General features: G+C 39.1%; 1 protein-coding gene across 3 annotated transcripts in view; it reads left to right on the forward strand.

Annotated features, from left to right (window-relative positions):
- SPOCK3 (SPARC (osteonectin), cwcv and kazal like domains proteoglycan 3) overlaps positions 1-20,230 on the forward strand; it is a 365,578-nt gene extending 345,348 nt beyond the window's left edge. For all 3 annotated transcript variants that reach the window (XM_047761776.1, XM_047761777.1, XM_047761778.1), the window contains 4 exons: positions 7,844-8,065; positions 12,832-12,894; positions 15,851-15,988; positions 18,559-20,230. In XM_047761776.1, coding sequence (XP_047617732.1) covers positions 7,844-8,065; positions 12,832-12,894; positions 15,851-15,988; positions 18,559-18,719 — 584 coding nt within the window. In that variant the 3' untranslated portion in view covers positions 18,720-20,230. The remainder of the gene's footprint in view (positions 1-7,843; positions 8,066-12,831; positions 12,895-15,850; positions 15,989-18,558) is intronic.
- The last annotated feature ends 318 nt before the right edge of the window (positions 20,231-20,548 follow it).

The following is a 20,548-nucleotide window of genomic DNA, read 5'->3' on the forward strand; positions in this document are numbered from 1 at the left end:
TAAACAGTAATTTGAAATATTTGAGCCTAGAAAAAAAGAAAAACATCACCATATCCCCCCCCCAAAAAAAGCCAGAGTTTTTTTTTTAATCTGTGCATGAAAAGGAAACAAAACATGAAATTTTACATTCCACACATAGATTTCATATATATTCAGTCATTTATAAGTAAGCATTATTTCAGTCAAATGTTACTCCAGTGCCAGTTGAGTAATATATAAAAACCTGGAATGTTTGCATAATAGATATCTTAAAAGCATCAAAAAGGATGGTTGAAACAAAAGGAGAAAATATAATAAGAAGGAAATAAAATAGTTCAAAAGCATAACTGTCTTGGGTTATTTCATATGGAAGCAAGTGATTCTAGACACCACAGTGGTCCTTGGGCCATATGCTGGCCAGTTAAAAAGCACTTAATTTTGTGATGATTCCTTTGAGATATTATTGAGTATTAAATCATTTTAACATCTCTCAGCTGTGAAGGAAACATATGCGTAACATTGTATTTTCCTATTTATTTGATATTTTCACCTTCTATATTTTAATTATACAAGTAACAGGTGCTTGTTTTAAAATGAGAGGATAGGAACATGAAACATGTGGTTTCCAGCTTACTTCGTTCTGATGCAGACATTATCTTCATCTAAACATTTTAATATAAATGGTATCATACTACATATACACAGTACTGGCAGCAAGCTGTTACTAGCCATCATTTTAACCTTTAAATCCTCTATTGTATTGCAGATATTCTCACTACATCTTTTCTATTTTGATTTCAGAGTTCTTAGTTTGTGAGAGAGACTTTCCTAAGAAAATACTGATCAGGATATTCTTCTAATGTACATATTTTTGCGCAATTCCCAGTGTACCGCCATGAGATAGGATTCTAGCAATAGATCATGTTTTCCTACTGTCTAAAGTTACATCTTTGCAATTATTCAGTCCATTTTTATGCTTTATGTCTCTGTGTTCTGTTTAAGTTCTCTTTCTTGAGAATGCCTTCTGTGATTCATTTCCACCATAATTCCGCTGGGTTCTGATGTCTTATTTTATGGTTTCAGTTCTTTCAAATGTGGTAAGTTCCGTTTATGTTCCAAATGAACTTGAAAAGAACCTGTATTCTGTTATTTTGTGTTGAGTGTTCTATCAGTATAAATTATTTCAGCTTTGTTGATCATGTTGTTCAGCTCTTCTCTGCTCTTACTGTTTCTTCTGTCTACTTGTAACATTGATTATATATTGTGGAGTGTTGAAGTCTCCAGATATAACTGGGAATTCTTCTCTTCTTCCGTTCAGTTCTGTTCCTTTTTTTTTCATGTACTTTTGAAGCTTTGTTGTAGATAAATACACCTTTAGGATTATTGAGACTTCTTACTGAACAAATTATTATTATAAAGGCCCCTTGTTATCTTGGTAACAGTCTTTATTCTGAAGTCAAATATATTACTGGTATAGTCAATCTGGCTTTCCTTTTATTTTTTTCTATGGCCACACCCATGGCATGTGGAAGTTCCCAGGGCCAGGGGTTGAATCCAAGCCACAGCTGCAACCTACACCTCAGCTGCACCAGGGTCCTTTAACCCACTGCACCGGGCCAGGGATCAAACCTGTGAGTGCTCAGTCAGATTCCTAACCCACTGCACCACAGCAGAAACTCCAATCTAGCTTTCTTTTCATTAATGTTTGTTTGATATTTTTTTCCAACCTGTTCATTTTGACCTAGTCTACCATTTTATTTAAAATGGTTTCCTTGAGACTAATGTATAGTTGAGCCTTGGTTTTTTTTGTTTTGTTTTGTTTTTCCTTTTTCGGCCATACCCACAGCATATGAAAGTTCCCTGGTCAGGGATCGTATCCAACCCATAGCTGCAGCCTGCACCACAGCTGCAGCAGTACCAGATCCTTAACCCACTGCACCTGAGTAGGAACTCTGAGCATTGGGGTTTTTTATTCAACCTGGCACTTTTTGTATTTTAATTAATATGTTTAGATTATTTGCATTTAATGTGAAGTATTATTGTGATTAATTACCATCTACTTTCTTGCTAGTTATTTTTATTATTTCCATCTCTTCTTTGCCTGTTTTCTCCTCTCACAAATGCCTTATTTTGGATGAGTTAAGTATTTTTATGATTTTATCTCTACTCCTGATTTAATATTTTTATCTCCTTCCAAAAGATTTTTATTGGTTGCTCTAAGATGTACAAGGTGTAAATTTAATTTTTCATAATCTACCTTCAAATAATATTTTGCCATACTGTACATATTAGAGGGAATTACAGCTTTCACTTTATCCCATCTTGTGTGTTATTTTGACATATGTTTTGCTTTTATAGAGTTACAGACACAAATATATTGCTAGTAACTTCAGACATTCAGTTATCTTTTAACACAACTGGAAAAATGTCACATACATCTTCATTTATGCAACAATCCAAGCTTGTTTATACTATCATATTTATTCTACCTAAAGAATTCATTTTTTTAACATTTTGTATAGTTCACAACTGCTTTAAATAAATTTTCTCCTGTGTTTGTTTCCTTAAAAGGTACTGCTCCTTCCTTTCTTGTAGATATTTTCTCTGAGTAAACAGTTTGGGTCAGGAGCCCCTATTCTTTCAACACAGTACAGATGTCCTTCCCTCATATCCTGGCTCCCATGGTTTCTGCTAGGAAGTCTGCTGTCATCCTCCTCACTGTTTCTCTGTAGGAATGTATGTTTTGCCTTGAGCTGCTTTAAAGATTTTTTTTCCCTCATCAATAGTTTTGAGCAGTTTGACTCTGATGTGTTTGGGTTTTGTTTCTTTCCTTCTCTGCTGGGTTCTTATCCTGTTTGGTGTTCTCTAAGATTCCTATCTCTGTGGTCTAATGTATCTCATTAATTTGGAGGATTTTCCACTACCTCTTGAAATAGTTCTTCTACTTATTTTCTCTTTTTCCCTTCTGCCATTTCATCTCTTCTGTTGGTCTGTTTGATAATGACCTACAGGTCAGCACAGTTGCTGCTCTTAGCTCAAAGGTTCACTGGGTTGCCTTTCTCCCCATGGAGAGGGCAGCCTCAGCTTTCGTTTGTGTCCAGTGGAAGAGTCCACGAAAGAGAATTCCAGCATCATCACTTGCCTGAAATAAAAGCCCTCCTAAGTGGACAGCTTAAGACTGATACAAGTCTTACAGAAAAAGACCCGGGCACAGCAAATGTAATCACTGGTCAGCACAGATGCCTTAGAGACAGCACATGAAAGGGAAAAGTGACACCAAACTTCATGAAAATTAAAAATGTTAGCTTTTTGAAAGCTACCACTTTAACAATGAAAAGAGGGAGAAGACATTAGCAAATACATATCTGATGAAGGACTTATATCACGAAAATATAAATAACACCCAAACCTCAATAGTGATAAAGCAAACAACCCAACTGAGAATGGGCAAAATATCTGTACAGGTCACCAAAGAAAGTATGTGGTGTACCTAACACATGGAAAGAAGCTGGATCAGTCAGCATCAGCATGAGGGACATGCTGAACTCTTGTTTACAATGAGGTGCCTCTTGTTAGAATGGCTGCAAATAAACCACAGGACCAGGTGCTGGTGAGGCCGAGAGCAACTGCTTCTCTCACCCACTGCTGGTGGGAATGCACAATGGCCCAGCCACAGTGAAGAACATCTGAGCAGTGCTTTGTACAAGGAAACATAAACTTGCCATATGACCCAGAAATCCCCAAAATTTTATCCTTGAGAAATTGCAACATACAGTCACATAAAAACATGCATGTCAATGCTGACAGCAGCTTTATTTATAATTACAAAAGTGGCCACAACCCAAATGTCCTTCCCTGGGGAGTGGATGAAGCAATGGTTGTTCATCCCGTGATGAAATAAGGGGCACTTTGACTGTGGGACTAAGTCAAGGTCTGCTTTGCACCCAACACAACAAAGCCTCAAGCTCCCTAAGGAGTCAGCGGAGGTGCAGGTTTTTAACTTTGTGCCAGAAACGAAGTAGAGCACGTGGAGAAATCCCACAAAACCCAGTAACCAATAATTTGGGGCAGCAGTTCACGAGTCACAATGGGCAGCATCTATAGAAATTTACCAACATGCTCTGAAGCGTAAAGATATGGTCCATGACCCAGAAAGCATGCCCAGAAATAGCAGTGGTAGTGGGGAGTATCAGGAGATCCAACCGTTAGAAACGGTATTAATGTGCACAGTACATAAAGGTAAACTGGGGTGTTACTTACAGGAGGGGACATTTGAGTGAGCACCCAAGTAGTGTATCAGGGAAGCTGTCAACAAAAGAAAAGGAAAAAGTGCAGAAGAGAAAGTCCATGTACCTGAAGAGATATGGTTAAACTACCCCAAGTAGAGCATGTGGGAAAAATAGATAGACACTGTGTTCTAGTGACCTGGTGGGCCAGGTGCACCAGCAGAAAAGTAACGGTACTGGAGGCGTGGAGCCTAGAAAGTCATGTGAAGAAATGGTGGCTAAAATATTTCTGGACTTGGTGAATATTATAAACCCACAGACACAAGAATTACAGTAAAACATCAGGCAACAGAAAAAAACAAACAAAACACAAAGTATGCCGTAATCAAAATGCTGAAAGTCAGCATTAAAAAGAGAGGCTTAAAAGCAGCCAGAGGGAAAAAAGGCAAAGAGACGAGTTTTGTTCAGAGGAACAGTGATCAGCACATCACAAGCCCTTCTGCAGAGACAGAGGCCAGACATGGTGGAAGATTCCTAAAGTGCTAAAAGAAAAGAAGAAAACTACCATCCCTGACAAAAAAATATTTTTCAAAAAGCTAAAACCAAGACTTTTCCACAGTCCAAAGTTGAGAGAGTTCAGGAAATGCTAAAGGAACTTCTGGAAGGAAATGATACCACAGGGAAGTTTACATCTACACAAGGGAATAGCCAGGCCAGAAATGTGACCTACTGAGGACTCTGGGGAGTTCCCCTTGTGGCTCAGCAGGCTAAGAACACAACATACTGTCTGTGAGGATGCGGGCTCAATCCCTGGCCTGCTCAGTGGGTTAAGGATCTGGCGTGGCTGTGGCTGTGGCATAGGCCAGCAGCTGCACCTCCACCTCAGCCCCTACCTGGGAACTTCCATATACCACAGGTATGGCCCTAAAATTAAAAAAAAAAAAATGAGGACTGTGGCTGTAGCCCCTGACCTGAATCCCACACAGGGCTTCTCTTACCCACACCTCCTGAGGATGGAGCTGCTGGGCCCACCCTTGTTCTGCTGTTTGGTCTTTGACCCGGTCCTGACACCAGCCCTAAGACCCTTGGAATTTCCCGTATGATGAAGGTGATGGGAGCTCCTTATACGGGGGTCCCCAATCCCTTGGGATCTCTGGGCGAGGGGAGCATCTGCTGTGGCGAGGGCCAGCACCAAGCATGGTCTTCAGACTCTGGTCTTCAGGCTCAGGCTCCAGAGCCATCTCTGCCTTGAATCTGCACTGCTGTGCTCCATGCCTGTGCAGCAACGGGACTCGTCAAAAAGCGGATAAGTAGACTTCGCCGGGGATCAGGCGCCCCTTTCCTCGCAGACTGACAGGGTCCTGTTGGAGCCCCTCTGTGCTCAGCTCCGGGAGGCTGACCAGTTTAGCCCTCAGGTCCTCCGAAGCAACCCCAATGCCTGTCCTCTTCCCGAACCCTTTATCCATAAAAGCACTGATGTTTCTCCACTGCCTCATGAAGTGAGGTTGGGAAGGGGGGGTGTGGTCAGAGGCACACAGGAACCTGCCATCCAGAACTCAGGTTCTTTGAGTGGTTTTGCAGAGTTTAGTGTATTTTCTTTCTGACAGTTGCTGTCTTCATGTCACGCCTGGGCATCTGACAACTTCTGGTGGTAAGGGACTATTTCAGCCAGTGCCTCAGACCACACAGTTTTAAAGTGAGCTGTATGGGAGTTCCCTTTGTGGCTCAGCAGTTAATGAACCTGACTAGGATTCACGAGGATGTAGGTTTGATTCCTGGCCTCGCTCAGTGGGTTAAGGATCCGGTGTTGCCATAAGCTGTAGTGTAGGTCACAGACATGGCTCAGATCTGGCAATTGCTATGTTTGTTCTGTAGGCCAGCAGCTGTAGCTCCGATTTGACCCCTTGCCTGGGAAATGCCGTATGCCATGGGTACAACCCTAAAAAGCAAAAAAAAAAAAAAAAAAGAGCTGTAAAAGAATGAGGGCCTTGTCTGTATGTTCCTGTATCCACCACCCCTCCCAGAATCAAGGTCAAGGCCTGGAAAGTCAGTATGTATTGAGCAGTTCGTGTTTGCTGTCTGTTTGAGTGGGAGATCTGTTTGGTTCTACAAACAGTTTTACAAAGAAAAATACCATGAGAAAATCAGTGATTTTCTTTTTCTCTGTCTTTAGGAAAGTGTCACAAACACCTTTTTACCTTTGTACCCCCATTGCCAGGCACAGCAACACACGAATAGAAAGTACTGAGTACTCCCTGAAGATATTAGTAAAACAAATCCTGAAAAGGTGACAAAATTATGAATCTGTCAAGTCCCCAAATCGCCTAGAGTCAGTACCTATTTAATTTTTAATCCTGAGCATCCTAAAACTGCTAAATAGGGTTTAAACATGAAATCCTAAGTCTGTCTGTATCTACTTGCAGTTATTCTCAAATCTGAAGTGTCATAAACTGAAATGATGCAAATAGTGTATGTACCACTAGTCGGTAAACTTGACTACCCCTGGGAGGAAATGCCTCCTGTAAATGGTTAAACTGCTCCTCAGATCCTGGTGTTGACAGCGGTCACCTGTCCAAACACATCCCCACTCCACACCAGCAAAATGAGTTACTGTTTTACTTTCACTTGTAATGAGGGAAAAATAGCAAATAAAACGAAAACCACAAGACAAAATACATGTTAAACCTAGCCTAAGCCTGACAAATAAGAGTAGTTGAAAAAAATTTCTAAATTATGTTTCACACGCTGACATTGCATTTGCTGCTTTTTAGGACAATGAGCCTTTGCAACGTCTGAGCTAACCTGGGCACCCGCCCTTTGATGGCGTGCAGCTTAGATGCAGATCTGCCCCATCCAGGGCCCCCTGCCACCTCCCATCATAGCCCGCTTGTGCTTAAAAAGTTGCTGGAGGGAAGCAGAAGACAGGGTAGCATGTAAACTACATGGTGATTATTCTTTCTCTGGATATTACTTGTGAAATATCCCAGTCACCACGGTTCTACCAAGATACAGAGCACTGTTGAAGTTATTTATTTATTTTTTTGGGTTGCACCCACAGCATGAGGAAATTCCCAAGCCAAGGATTGAACCCGCACCACAGCAGTGACAATGCCAGATCCTTAGCCCACTGTGCCCCCAAGGAATTCCTTGAAGTTATTATTTATTATGGGTTAATTGGCTTTTGTTAAAAGGGAATTTGCATTTCTTTGAATAAAAAACGACTTTTATTTCTTTATGAATAGAATGTTATTATTAAGTTATATATGAAGTTATGGCTTTATACATCTGGTTACTACGATAACCAGAAAAGGCTTGAACAGGAAAAGTAAGTAATGTGTAATATGATAATAACGTAATAATAATATGTAATATGATCACAGAAGTAACTGCCATCGAACGAATGACTGACTAGTGATAGATGCCTTCTGTTCTGGTTAGTTTAACCCACACAACTACCCTGAGAGGCTTGTCTCACCACCTCTACTTCCCTTTGAGGCCGAGTGGTCAAGATGGATTTGAGCCCAACTTCAGTTGAGTGGGTGCCCTAAGGAACCCACCGTGACACTTTTATTTTATTTTTTTTTTGCTGCTGATGGCAACTTTCAGATTTTGCTCGTATTTTCCATCTTTGCCTTTAGGATTTGATACCAGTATTTTGCCAATCTGCAAGGATTCACTTGGCTGGATGTTTAACAGACTGGACACAAACTACGACCTGCTCCTGGACCAGTCGGAGCTGGGGAGCATTTACCTGGACAAGAACGAACAGTGCACGGAGGCCTTCTTCAACTCCTGTGACACATACAGGGACCGCTCCATCTCCAACAACGAGTGGTGCTACTGCTTCCAGAGGCAGCAAGGTACCATGCCAGGCACCCGCCAGCCTCCCGCACCCCACCCATAGAGGCAGATAGCTTTCTAATTAGAGTGTTTAATATGAGAGCAAATAAGCAGCATGTTGAACAGTAGCGCTCAGCTCAGGCTGCAAAACACACTAAATGAGATGAAAAATAGTAATTAATACATTATATTAATGCACTTCATTATAGTTTCCATTATGAGCCACCAGGAAGCACATAGAGATATGAGAACATAGATATTAAAAGTAATCATTTAAATTAATTTGCTTTCTGCTTTGCCCACGGTGTAGAATAAATGGGCTTTTTATCACTATACTGGGGAGTTTTAATGTTCTATTTTGTGATCTTGTTAAATGAGCAGAATGAACCACAGCATTCACCATAAAGTTATTTTTACACATTGAATTTAAAATGACCTGGCCTTTCAGACTTTTAAGATAACTTAGCTTTATGAAAACTCACTAGCAAAGAAAGACTCTCGACTCCCCAGAAGAGGCAGGCAGCCTGAAAGGCTGGGTGAGGCCCTGTCCTTCATGGGCGTCTAAAATCTAACGGAACGCTGGAGCCATGCTTACGTGATCAGCCAAATGATAATGAAAATTAAGTATGTTAGGAAAATAGACCCAAAACACTCACTTGATGATTAAGTTAGGGAAAACTAAAAAAACAATGACTGTGTAATTTTGATGCTAATATTGAAAAACAAATTGGGAATTTGTCATTTGTCTAATGTGAGACATCTGCTATTGTCACTGCACTTTTTTTTTTTTTTTACGCTCTTGACAGCGAAGAGAATGAACAAGCTGCTTTGAACTGTGTTAATGATTCTCAGGTTTTCATATGGAAACCAGCAGATTATATGGGGCATTTTACTATCTCAATTACTTGAAAATTATGAAACTATATTAGTAATAGTTTAGTAATTAGGGATGACATGCTTATCCATAGTCCATAAATTGATTATTAGTGAATCAACATCAGGGTCTATAGCATAGATTAGCTATTTATAAACCATTTTAAACAAAGTTAGAAGGGAGATTTGCTTTGTTAAAATACTCTGAGTTGTACACACAAACATGCACACATATACACCCATGCACACAGGGACACAGACAAACTCACAAATACTTGTTGACTTACTGTTACATATGTGCTTTCTAGGTTACTGACTACCCCTAAAAAACCTCATCCTGGCTTTAATGACTAGTATACACTTAAATCATTTAAAAAATAAAAAGGTAAATCCAGATAAAACACCATAAAAAGATATGCAGTCTTTTGTTATGATGACAAATGTTATTTTAATTTTTCTTTGCTTGTTATGATATCTTGCCTAAGTGTTTACACATGCACATTTTTAAATATTCTGAATAATTCAATGTTTCTACTACAGAAATAAGTATTTTTATCTTAAAACATTCCTAAATTTTGCAGTAATTTGTAGAACTGGTTAAAGGTCCCCTAAAGATTCTGCTTTATATACTTTTCATTTATTTGCTTCCAAAGGGTTATAGTCACATAAGATATTCTCTGAGATCATTTAATAGATAGTAGAGATAATTTAGCAAATAATATCTGAGCTGGTTAAAGGATTTTTTACAACTTCCCAAAAGCTTAGGAAAGTTTAGCTAATTATGTTTTGTTTTTTTTTTTTAAATTGCTGTTGTTGGGGTTTTTTGTCTTTTTGTATTTTCTAGGGCCACTCCTGTGGCATATGGAGGTTCCCAGGCTAGGGGTCTAATTGGAGCTACAGCTGCCAGCCTACACCAGAGCCACAGCAACGAGGGATCCAAGCCGCATCTGTGACCTACACCACAGCTCACAGCAATGCCAGAAACTTAACCCACTGACCGAGGCCAAGGATCGAACCCGAAACCTCATGTTTCCTAGTCGGATTTGTTAACCACTGAGCCACAACGGGAACTCCGGCTAATTATGTTCATTACTTGAATGTGCTAGAAAATGTTACAAAGGCTCTGTCAGGGTAACTGACTTACAGACTTCGTTCATTAAGTGATTTTATGAAAGAGAATAAACATTCAAAACGTTTTTAGGAGTTTCCTTTGTAGCTTAGCAGTTAACAAACCCTACTAGAATCCATAAGGATGCAGGTTTGATCCCTGGCCTCACCCAGTGGGTTAAGGATCCAGCGTTGCTGTGAGCCGTGGTGTAGGTCACAGATGTGGCTCGGATCTGGCGTTGCTGTGGCTGTGGTGTAGGCTGACAGCTGTAGCTCCAATTCAACCCCTAGCCTGGGAACTTCCATATGCTGTGGGTGTGGCCCTAAAAAAAAAAAAAAAAAAAAAAAAAAAGAGCTATTTTCCATAAAGCGAGAGAACCACTAAATTAGAGGAAGTAAATCTTGTATATAAATTTGTGCCTAAACCCTAAGCTAAATATTCAGCCTAATTATGTCCAAACCTTCATGCATTTGGCTGCCTCACTTCCCTTTCACCTGCAGTGACAGGAGAAGTGAAATCTCAGCCACATCCTCTGAGCTCACTGAGTAGGCCAGACAGAGCAGAGGAAAGATATCCACAGACCAGGACTGGTTGTAGTAGAACAGCCCTATCCATCACAACTTGTCTGGAAATCCTGGAGGCTCCCTCATCCAGAGCCTGTGGGGCTGTCACGGTTTATTCAGCCACCCCAGAGTCCGATGGAAATGTGCCTGATTGCAGGCAGTCCCCAGGCCGGTGAGACATATATCACTTCTGCTTACAATAACTGGCCCCATAGCAGTTAGAAGAATCACTTTCCAATGTAATATTGGAACTTTGCCTTGAATCTTCTGTCTTGGTTCTAAATGTAGGAGGGCAGTAAATTTTAGAAGATCTATTCTGTAGGCCCATAGTGTTCAACTTGATTTCTATTCCTTTAATACTTAATATAAGAGACCCACGAATTATTACAAAAACAAAGGAGTCCATTGGGCCAGATTCAAAATGAAATAAGACAATAAGGTGATTATTGGTCTTTCAAGCAGATTACTTTTTCTTTACATTTTAGATTCCTCCGGGAAAGCATTATTGGCTTGACATATTAAATTGTAAAATTTGTATTAAGCTATTTGTCTCATGTCCTCTTTCCATGCTGATGCTTACATGCAAATTTAATAACTGAGTATTTTGAGATTGATATTGAAGAATTTTAAATTATTTTAATTAATTATATCTTGCCTTTTCCCTAAAAAGTTGTAGTGTAGCAAAACAAGTACTAGTTTTATCATTTTGCTGTTTCAGTAGTTTGTGATACAATTTTTATATAGCATGTATTAACAGCAAGCTTTTCAAATCTGACTATAAAATGCATTGACTTGTCTTCAGATAAGAATATATATTATATAAGCCAAAATGTATATATCTATTTAGAATTTTACACCAGAAGAAGAGTGGTTTGAAAGAGTTTGAAAAATAAGCAGATACTTATTTCCAAATTGGTTTAATGTTTTAAGCTTATTTTTTAAAAAATGACTTCTCAGAAATTATTGTAAACAACATCCTGTTTCCAAATTGCATCAGGGTGAAACTAAAAAGACCAAAGCCTTTGATTATTCAGTATCAAAATTTATAATAGTGTCTCTAATATAGCTTGGAAGCATTAACTTTTTCCTGGATTATGTTTTAATGCAAAGCTATTTCTCTCAGTCATAGAAACTGTTTTAAATGAGGGGAAACATAATCAGTTAGTTGTTTAGGCAGCAGCCTGTCAGATGTGTTTACATTAATGAGTTGATTGACCTTTTAAAAGTCAATGAAAGGAACCATTTTCCATCCTACGAATATTTTACACCATTCTCCCTTTTTCATCCAACTTTATCTCTCTAAGGAAAATCAGAATAGTCTAACATTAATAATTGGAAAGCCTCTCTACAAAGAAGTAGATGTAGATATATATGATGTAGATGATGTTGAGCTAGATGTAGATGATGTAGGTGATATAGATGTAGATGATGCAGATGATATAGATGTAGATGATGTAGATGCAGATGATGTAGATGTAGATGATGTAGAGGTAGATGTAGATGATGCAGATGTAGGTGAAGATATAGATGATGTAGAAGTGGATGTAGATGACATAGATGTAGATATAGAGGTAAATGTAGATGATGTAGAGGTAGATGTAGATGATGTAGATACAGATGATATAGGTGATGTAGATATGATGATGTAAAGGTAGGTGCAGATGTAGATGTAGATGATGCAGATGATGTAGATGTAGAGGACAGAGATGTAGATGATGCAGATGTCAATGATGTAGATGTAGGTGCAGATGTAGATGATGTAGAGATAAACGATGTAGAGGTAGGTATAGATGTAGATGATGTGGATGTAGATGATGTAAATATAGATGCAGATGTAGATGATGCAGATGATATAGATGTATATGATGTCAATATAGATGATGTAGAGGTAGGTGCAGATGTAGATGTAGATGATGGAGAGATAGATGATGTAGATATTGATAATGTAGATGTATGTACAGATGAGGATGACATATAAGGAGAGGTAGGGAATGTAGAGGTTGATGTAGTTGATGTAGGTGGCATAGATACAGATGCAGTTGTAGGTAAAGAGGTAGATATAGGTAGGATTGTATATATATATATATATATAATATCTGTAATTGTGTGCATTTCCATAAGTGGGACATCTGATATGTAAAGTGTCTTCTAAAGCCGTCTAAATCTAACTAAGGTTTGGTAACAGAATTCACACCCTCTTTGTTCAGCCATAACCCTTGAGGTCTGTTTAATACCGTTGCAGATCCGCCTTGCCAGACAGAGCTCAGCAGTATTCAGAAGCGGCTTGGGGTCAAGAAGCTCCTAGGTGAGTAGATCACTGTGACACCTTTACTGCTTTTACGTAAATAACCCCAGGGAAACAGCAACACAAAATCAATGTGAATTCAACAAAGATAGGCCACACTAAATTTCAGCAACAAAATTTACGAAGGTTTTGAAAGCCATTAAGCTTACTTTTATTATCTTACATATTAAAAGATACCTGTTTTATTACTCTAATATAATGTTCATTTTGAAAGTTATTAAGTAAAAAAAGAGATTTAAACAATGCTAAAGTTGGAGCATCAGCAGAAACTTTAATTCTCATTCTATGGTTGACAGTTTAAGAATTGATAGCATGTATATTTGCAGACACAGAGAAAGGGCAAGAGAAGGGATAAAAGCATGGCCTGAGTACTGCAGGGAAAACTGGACACACTAATTTCTCACTGGTACTTTCCGTAAACTTACTTTTAGATGATAGGTAGGTAGGTAGGTAGGTAGATAGGTAGGTTCCATGTTTCACCTAAAGCTTTGAAATTAGAATGCATGGCTGTCAATAGATTATGAAATTATTATGTATGATTAATTTCTTTATTCTTGTAAACATACAGTTTTTAAATAAACTCTTTTTGGAATAATTTTAGATTTTTTTTTTTTTGGTCCTTTTGCTATTTCTTGGGCCGCTCCCGCGGCATATGGAGGTTCCCAGGCTAGGGGTCCAATCGGAGCTGTAGCCACCAGCCTGCGCCAGAGCCACAGCAACACTGGATCCGAGCCGAGTCTGCAACCTACACCACAGCTCACGGCAACGCCGGATCCTTAACCCACTGAGCAAGGGCAGGGACCGAACCCACAACCTCATGGTTCCTAGTCGGATTCGTTAACCACTGCGCCACGACGGGAACTCCCTGTTCTTTTTTTTTTTTTTTAATTTTAGATTTTTTTAAAGTAAAAGTATAGTACACAGTTTCCATATATCCTTACCCACCCTCCGCTAAAGTTACCATCCCACATCAGGTAGAGAGTAACTATTCTATATTTGTCAAATCTAAATACTAACATTGCTATAACCCTATTAACTAAGCCTCAGGCTTTACTCGGATTTCATCAGTTTGTTCACAGAGGTCCCTTTTTCTACTTTAGGATCCAATGGAGACCACACCACATATGCAACGTTCGTTTTTGTTTATCATGTGTATTAATGCTCTTTTGTATTTAGTGACACATAATTTTATAGATTTTGGATCTGATTAAACTGTATTATATGCTATCTTTGTAATTACAATATTGTATGTTTATATGGGAAGGTTTTTCATGTTACTTGAAAACTCTCAGTTCAGCATAAATAGGCTAGTTTTTTGTGATACAGCATTTTAGATGTGAAGTGTCATCATTAGATAAAAACTACAGCGTGTTGTTTCTATTAACTCTGTTACAAGAGACACCATAGTCCAGCTCACAGGTGGAAACGTTATGTTGGTACCTGGCTTTTCCCATACACAGTGGGAAAACCATTGACATTCAACTGGAAAATATTTTAGACTTCATCAGGTTCTGTTAGTGACAAAAATCTATTAACATCCAGGCTTTGGTTATTAGATGTTACCAAAAAAAAATGAAAACATATTTAGCACCCCATTGGGAGCAGTCGCCTTTATTCCTCTTATATAATAAGACGAAAGTCATTCCTCAGGGCACTGAGCCCTCAGCATCCCCCTCTTTGGGCAGGAAGGTGGTGCTGCTCTGACAGTCTATCTGCTGCTATGTCCCTGATCCAGGCTGTCTCAGTAGGCTCTTCAGTTCTAGCCTAATTCCTGATAATGCTCTTCCGTTTTCAAAGTGCACTGGCACAAACAACAAATTAAATGCTCACAGTTACTATCCATCTTAACATTTTCATGTCAGATGTTAAATCATGGTAGTTTTTTAAGAGGTAGAGACAATGTTGACATTTTTCTTTATTTTTCCTGCCATAAATCCATAGATGTTCTCAAGTTTTCCATAGCGATGATACTCTATCTCACTGAAAGACCAATAGCTCAAATCTTTCAAATGAATTACCATTTTCAAACTAAATTGATTCTTTATGTATCAGAATTTTGAAACTTTTAAAAAGGGTTAAATAATGATCCCATATTGTTGCAAGACTAAATGTCTCATGTTTTATCTGTTTATTAGTCATTGCTTCTCTCTTTTTTTTTTTCTTTTACCAATAACTATAGTGTGTCTGGTCACTGAGAAAAAATTTGTCACTAGCAGTGTACCACTGTGCCACATGCTAGGTATCACAAGTGTGCTAGGTATCACGAGTGTGAAAATAAATGTCTAGTTTTCCCATTAGACTGAGTATGAGTTGTTTATACAACAGTCAAAATCAAGAGAATCAAAAATTCCTGGCACTGAGGACATTGCAGTGGTGGTGAGTGCCTGAGATCACATACACACACACACACACACACATACACACACACACACACACACACAATAGAAGGAACATATCAGAAACCCTCCAGCTTTTAGCAGAAGGTGTCACATTTAAGCCAAGTTTTAAATTGCAGGAGGGAAGGAAGGAGAGGGATTCCAGATGCGGAGGATCCCTCTGGGGATGCAGCCATCCTGGACTTGGAGAAAACAGCTTGACATGGAAAGAGCTGGGAGACAGGAGTGAAAATTAGGGGAAGCAAAGGTGGAAAGCTGGCAGTGCTGAGATGGAGGGTCTTGGGGCTCGGTGACTTAACGTCCATGCTGTTCATCAGATTCAGATTCTGCCTTGTATCTCTGGAAGCAACACCCTTCACAGAAGAGCGAGGGAAAGATGGTACACATGCTCAACCAAAGGAAGGCAGGCCCCTCACCACGAATGGCAGCTCTAGGAAGGCAGTGCCCTCATCCGAGCTGTTGGCCTGCACAACTAGTGCACAGCATGTCCTGAGTGAGCACAGGATTGATGACTCTCAGAAAAGAGCACAGCTTTCTCACCCTGTGTGTGTGCTTCACAGGGCAGTACATCCCCCAGTGTGACGAAGACGGCTACTACAAGCCAATGCAGTGCCACGGCAGCGCTGGGCAGTGCTGGTGTGTGGACAGATACGGAAATGAAGTCGTGGGATCCAGGACAGACGGTGTTGCGGACTGTGGTAAGGAGAAGGGTCACTTGATTAGTGATCTCTCTGGCACCGGATAAGTGCTAAAGAATCTCATTTATCCAAGCATTTAATGAGAACATACTCTGTGCAAACACTATAGACTTTTTTGGGGGTGTGCAGAAAAGTAACTCCTGGTGTATTAAAAACTTGTATAAATAACAAGTAGAACTGCATAATTTAGATAACTTAGGGAAGACTAATTAAAGGTGGGCCACTTTTACTGCTTCAAATACAGGATTTTAAATGCCCCCGTGTTCCACGCAGGTGAGGCAGATTTGTCCTGCATTCTAGCCCCGTCAGCTGGCCCTAGATTCACAGTGCCCACACACACACACCCATGTACCTTTGGGGAGCTTTACTCAAGGAGTATAGACTCCCCATTATGAAAAAGTGGCCCTTTTACAGTAAAGCTCCAGAAGTTCCCGTCGTGGCGTGGTGGAAACGAATCTAATTAGGAACCATCAGGTTGCGGATTCGCTCCCTGGCCTCGCTCAGTGGGTTGGGTTAAGGATCTGGCATTGCTGTGACCTGTGGTGTAGGTTGCAGACGCAGCTTGGATCTGGCATTGCTGTGGCTGTGACGTAGGCCAGCAGCTATAGCTCTGATTGAACCCCCAGCTTGGGAACCTCCATATGCCACGGATGCAGCTCTAAGAAGACAAAAAAATAAAAAATAAATAAATAAAGCTCCATAAATTGTACTATATGAGCATATTTCTTTATATTTGGATGAGAAAAGTACAGTTTTAATTGTTTGAAGAGTAATTATAATTAATATTCTTTTTCTGAGCATGTATTTTTATTTATATACCCCAAAATAATATAACTATTAAGTTGAGCATAACATGCATACATTTTAAAGCTTTAAGTGTAACATCTTTTTTGTTTCATGAAATATTTTTTCAGGATGCAAGTTTCAAATTCATATTTTTGTTTGTACTATGGAGAGTTTTCACTACAAAAGCCACTTAGCTATGGACACACACACACACACACACACAATTAATGGATTGTATTTAACTAATACAAATGACCACAAATGAAAACAAAATGCTCAGTGTTGTATTTTAGAAAATGTTTAGTTTGCTCCTTTGTGCATTTTTTAAACTGATATACTATGCTTGTTTAGAAATAGATAAATGATAAACAATGTAAAAGCAGTCGTGTTTCATGCTTAAATGCCCGTTCTGCATTTATTTATTCCATAACACTTTTAATAGCTGGGTTTCGGTTTTCTGGACAGAGTTTTTAGATTTAAGTAGGGTAAAGTGCAGTACTGAGTAGCCATAATATCATTGTAACATGTGGAGAACATGTCTTTGTAATATGCAGTTTAAACAAGTTGCATTATTAATTACCTCATTATCTGTGGTAATTTTCTCCAGTGATGGCGAAAGAATTTCAGTTTTTACATTTTATAAATAAAAATGGTGTGGAGATGAATGTAGTAAGTGACAGGGAAATTGTTTTGGCACCATGCCTTCAAGATTTCTCAGTGTTTTGAAACTATTATGAAAACACAAGAAGTAGAAGAACAGAAATAAAATTTCTTCACCTAAGATACGAATCTCAGTGTGCTGTGAAAGCCGTCAGTTCCTGAGCATTGGATTACATTAATAGGATTTTTTATGATCAGCTACCAAAGAATTAGACTAAAATATTAGAAAGGGTAGAAAATAAAGAGACTAATAAAGAGCTGGAAAATGAATACACACTGAGATGTGTGTGCATTATTGCCTCCATAAATATTAATTTTAATATATTTCTAAATATTCTTTACAATACTGACTGGCTGTTCGTTTTCTGTTGCTGCTGTAACAAAATCCCACAGATCTAGTGGCTTGAGTCACACGGTGTGTTGTCTTTAGTTCTGCACGTCAGAAGTCCAGCACGGGCTTCCTTCTGAGGTGCCCTGTTGCCTGGCCGTGTCCCCTTCTGAAACCACTCACTTTCCTTGGCTCCTTGGACTATCTCCCTGTCAACACTGTTCCTCTGACTGTACTGTACTCACCCCTCCTTCTGACTCTGTCTGGAAAAGGTGCTTAGATTTGAAGGATGCAAGTGATCATCTGGGCCAGTTATCCAGAATAATCTCCCAGCACCATTTTATAAATAAAAATGCTGTAGAGATGAATGTAGTAAGTGACATTCGACTTAATCACTTCTGCTATGTCCCTTTTAGCACATAAGGTCCATATTCACAGGTTTCAGCCATTAGCAAGTGAACATCTTTAAGGGGCAACTATTTTCCCGACACACGAATAGAAAAAATTCTCAATTCTTTGTTAGAAAGATTCACAGTTTGACGTCCACTTTATAAAAACTGGGCCAAGAGCAATATGACTGAACAGGAAATCTCATATATCAGACCTCAGTGATAATTCTGCCTTTGGCATGTAAATTTTAACAAATAGTAAAAAAGTGGGTTTTGCCTTATTTTTGTTAAGAAAGCCAAAGAGCAATTCAGAATTCTATTAATTTCTGCCATTGTCATCAGAATTCTCGATCCCTCAGAAATTATCCCACCACTCAGGTAACACTGATGTTTGCTTTTTTCCTAAGCCGTTGATTTCGAGATCTCCGGAGATTTTGCGAGTGGAGATTTCCGAGAGTGGGATGATGAGGAGGATGAAGGGGATGCTGTTCAGGATGAAGACGAGATGGAGGATGATGAGGAGGACGAAGGGGATGACGATGGCGGCGACCAGGATGGCTACATCTGAGGGCAGAGATGCGCTCATTCCACGTTCCTACTATTTACACAGTGACCGCCTATGGAGGATTACCTTTTTGCCCCCAAACAAAATGATTCTAAGACTCACTTATATTTTGTATGATTATTTCAGATATTGCACCTAATGTCGTAGAGCTTTATGTTTAAATAAGGATCATTTGCTTTGAGTTTTTATATGCCTTAGAGAAGAGAACATATACGGAGACTAGCCAGACAAAAGAAATCTAGGAAGCGCTGCTGAGATGAAGAGCAAAGTTCGCGAGAACAAACCATGTACATCTGCCACAAACAAAGCAACAACCAGGGTTTGAGGTTGCATGGGGGATGTTTCTGAGAGAAATTCTAAGTTGACTCTCCCGAAACGTGTTAGTGACCTGGGTCCCAAGGATGCTAAAAAAAAATACACATGACCTTAATTGAAATTCCCAAGTAACCTCTCCCCAAAGCTGGAGTGACTTAGGGGTGCGTGAGGTTACACCACGGGGTGAGAAAAACAGAGTGACCGCCCTGCAGTCCACCATGTTTGTATTCCTGGGGATGTCTTTAATTATGAACTGATTCTGAATATGGCAAGATATCTTACAATATGGCAAGTACAGAAAACCATGGATTCTGAAAGTTAAAAACTTAGTTGTCCTTGCAGACTTTATTTTAACTTGGACAGCAGTCTCATGTAGATTTTTTAATATTCTTAGCCAGCATGATTTCTTCACCTTTCTAGGTTTCTTTTTATTTCTGACCAGCAACTTAGGGTGCAGAATTTAAAGTAGAAAGACAAAGGGGAAGAGTCTTTTAAACTGTATTTTCACACACACAAAAAACTTTTTTCACAAGAAGTTTGTCATTTGCCCCAATATCAAACTTAAAAATATTCATTCTTATTTTGTTTTCTGTTTTAGATGAAAATTGCATTTTTGTTACTAGTGTCAAAACTTAGAGAACATACTGTATGGTGCCTTGCAAGATAGAAAGGTTTTAGCATGCACACCAATATAGGATATTAGGCCATAGATAAGCACACCTAAATAACAAATTAATACCAGTCATGGTACTGCTGCTGGAATGAAGAAAATGGAATATGTTTCTTTTCTTTTTTTCTATTGTTACATAATTGCCATGTGGACTTGTTTATGATTATTGTGTGGAGTAGCATTCAAGATCTAACTGCGACAAAAATGACTTTAACTATTGTATTTAAGTTGCATGTTAATTAATTGTACACCGTCACTTTAAGTACATCAGATCTATGGTTTTGTGCCCATAATAAAAGTGGAAAAGCCTGTTGGATGTCACACATTGGTATCACAGTTTAAACAGTGGTCAGCTGGTTTCCCAGTACAGTCTACTGAGGTAAAGATGGTGGCCTCTTTCCATTTGATTTATGTACACTGGAAAAAGAAAAAACTTTAGTGTTAACTTTATGTAATATTTAAGGTATAATGCATTTTCTTTTTTTACTGTTTATGTATAGTTTCCAAAATAAAGAATCTTGTAACCAAATTAAACTATTCCTTAGTGATTTTCTAGATTATGGGTAGTATCATGAAGGATCCTTCATCCATTTCTTGATTTTTTTGTTTTGCTTTTCAGGGCCACAAGTGTGGCATGTGGAAGTTCCCAGGCTAGGGATCAAATCGGAGCTGCAGCTGCCAGCCTACAGCACAGCCACAGAAACACGGGATCCATAACCCGCTGAGAGAGGCCAGGGATCTAACCTGCATTCTCATGGATACTAGTCAGGTTCATAACCTGCTGAGCCGTCACAGGAACTCCTGTTTCTCAATTTTTAAAATGTACACATCACAAACTAGCTAGAAA

Source organism: Phacochoerus africanus, chromosome 15, assembly GCF_016906955.1.
Source record: "Phacochoerus africanus isolate WHEZ1 chromosome 15, ROS_Pafr_v1, whole genome shotgun sequence".
NCBI classification, from domain to species: Eukaryota; Metazoa; Chordata; class Mammalia; order Artiodactyla; family Suidae; genus Phacochoerus; species Phacochoerus africanus.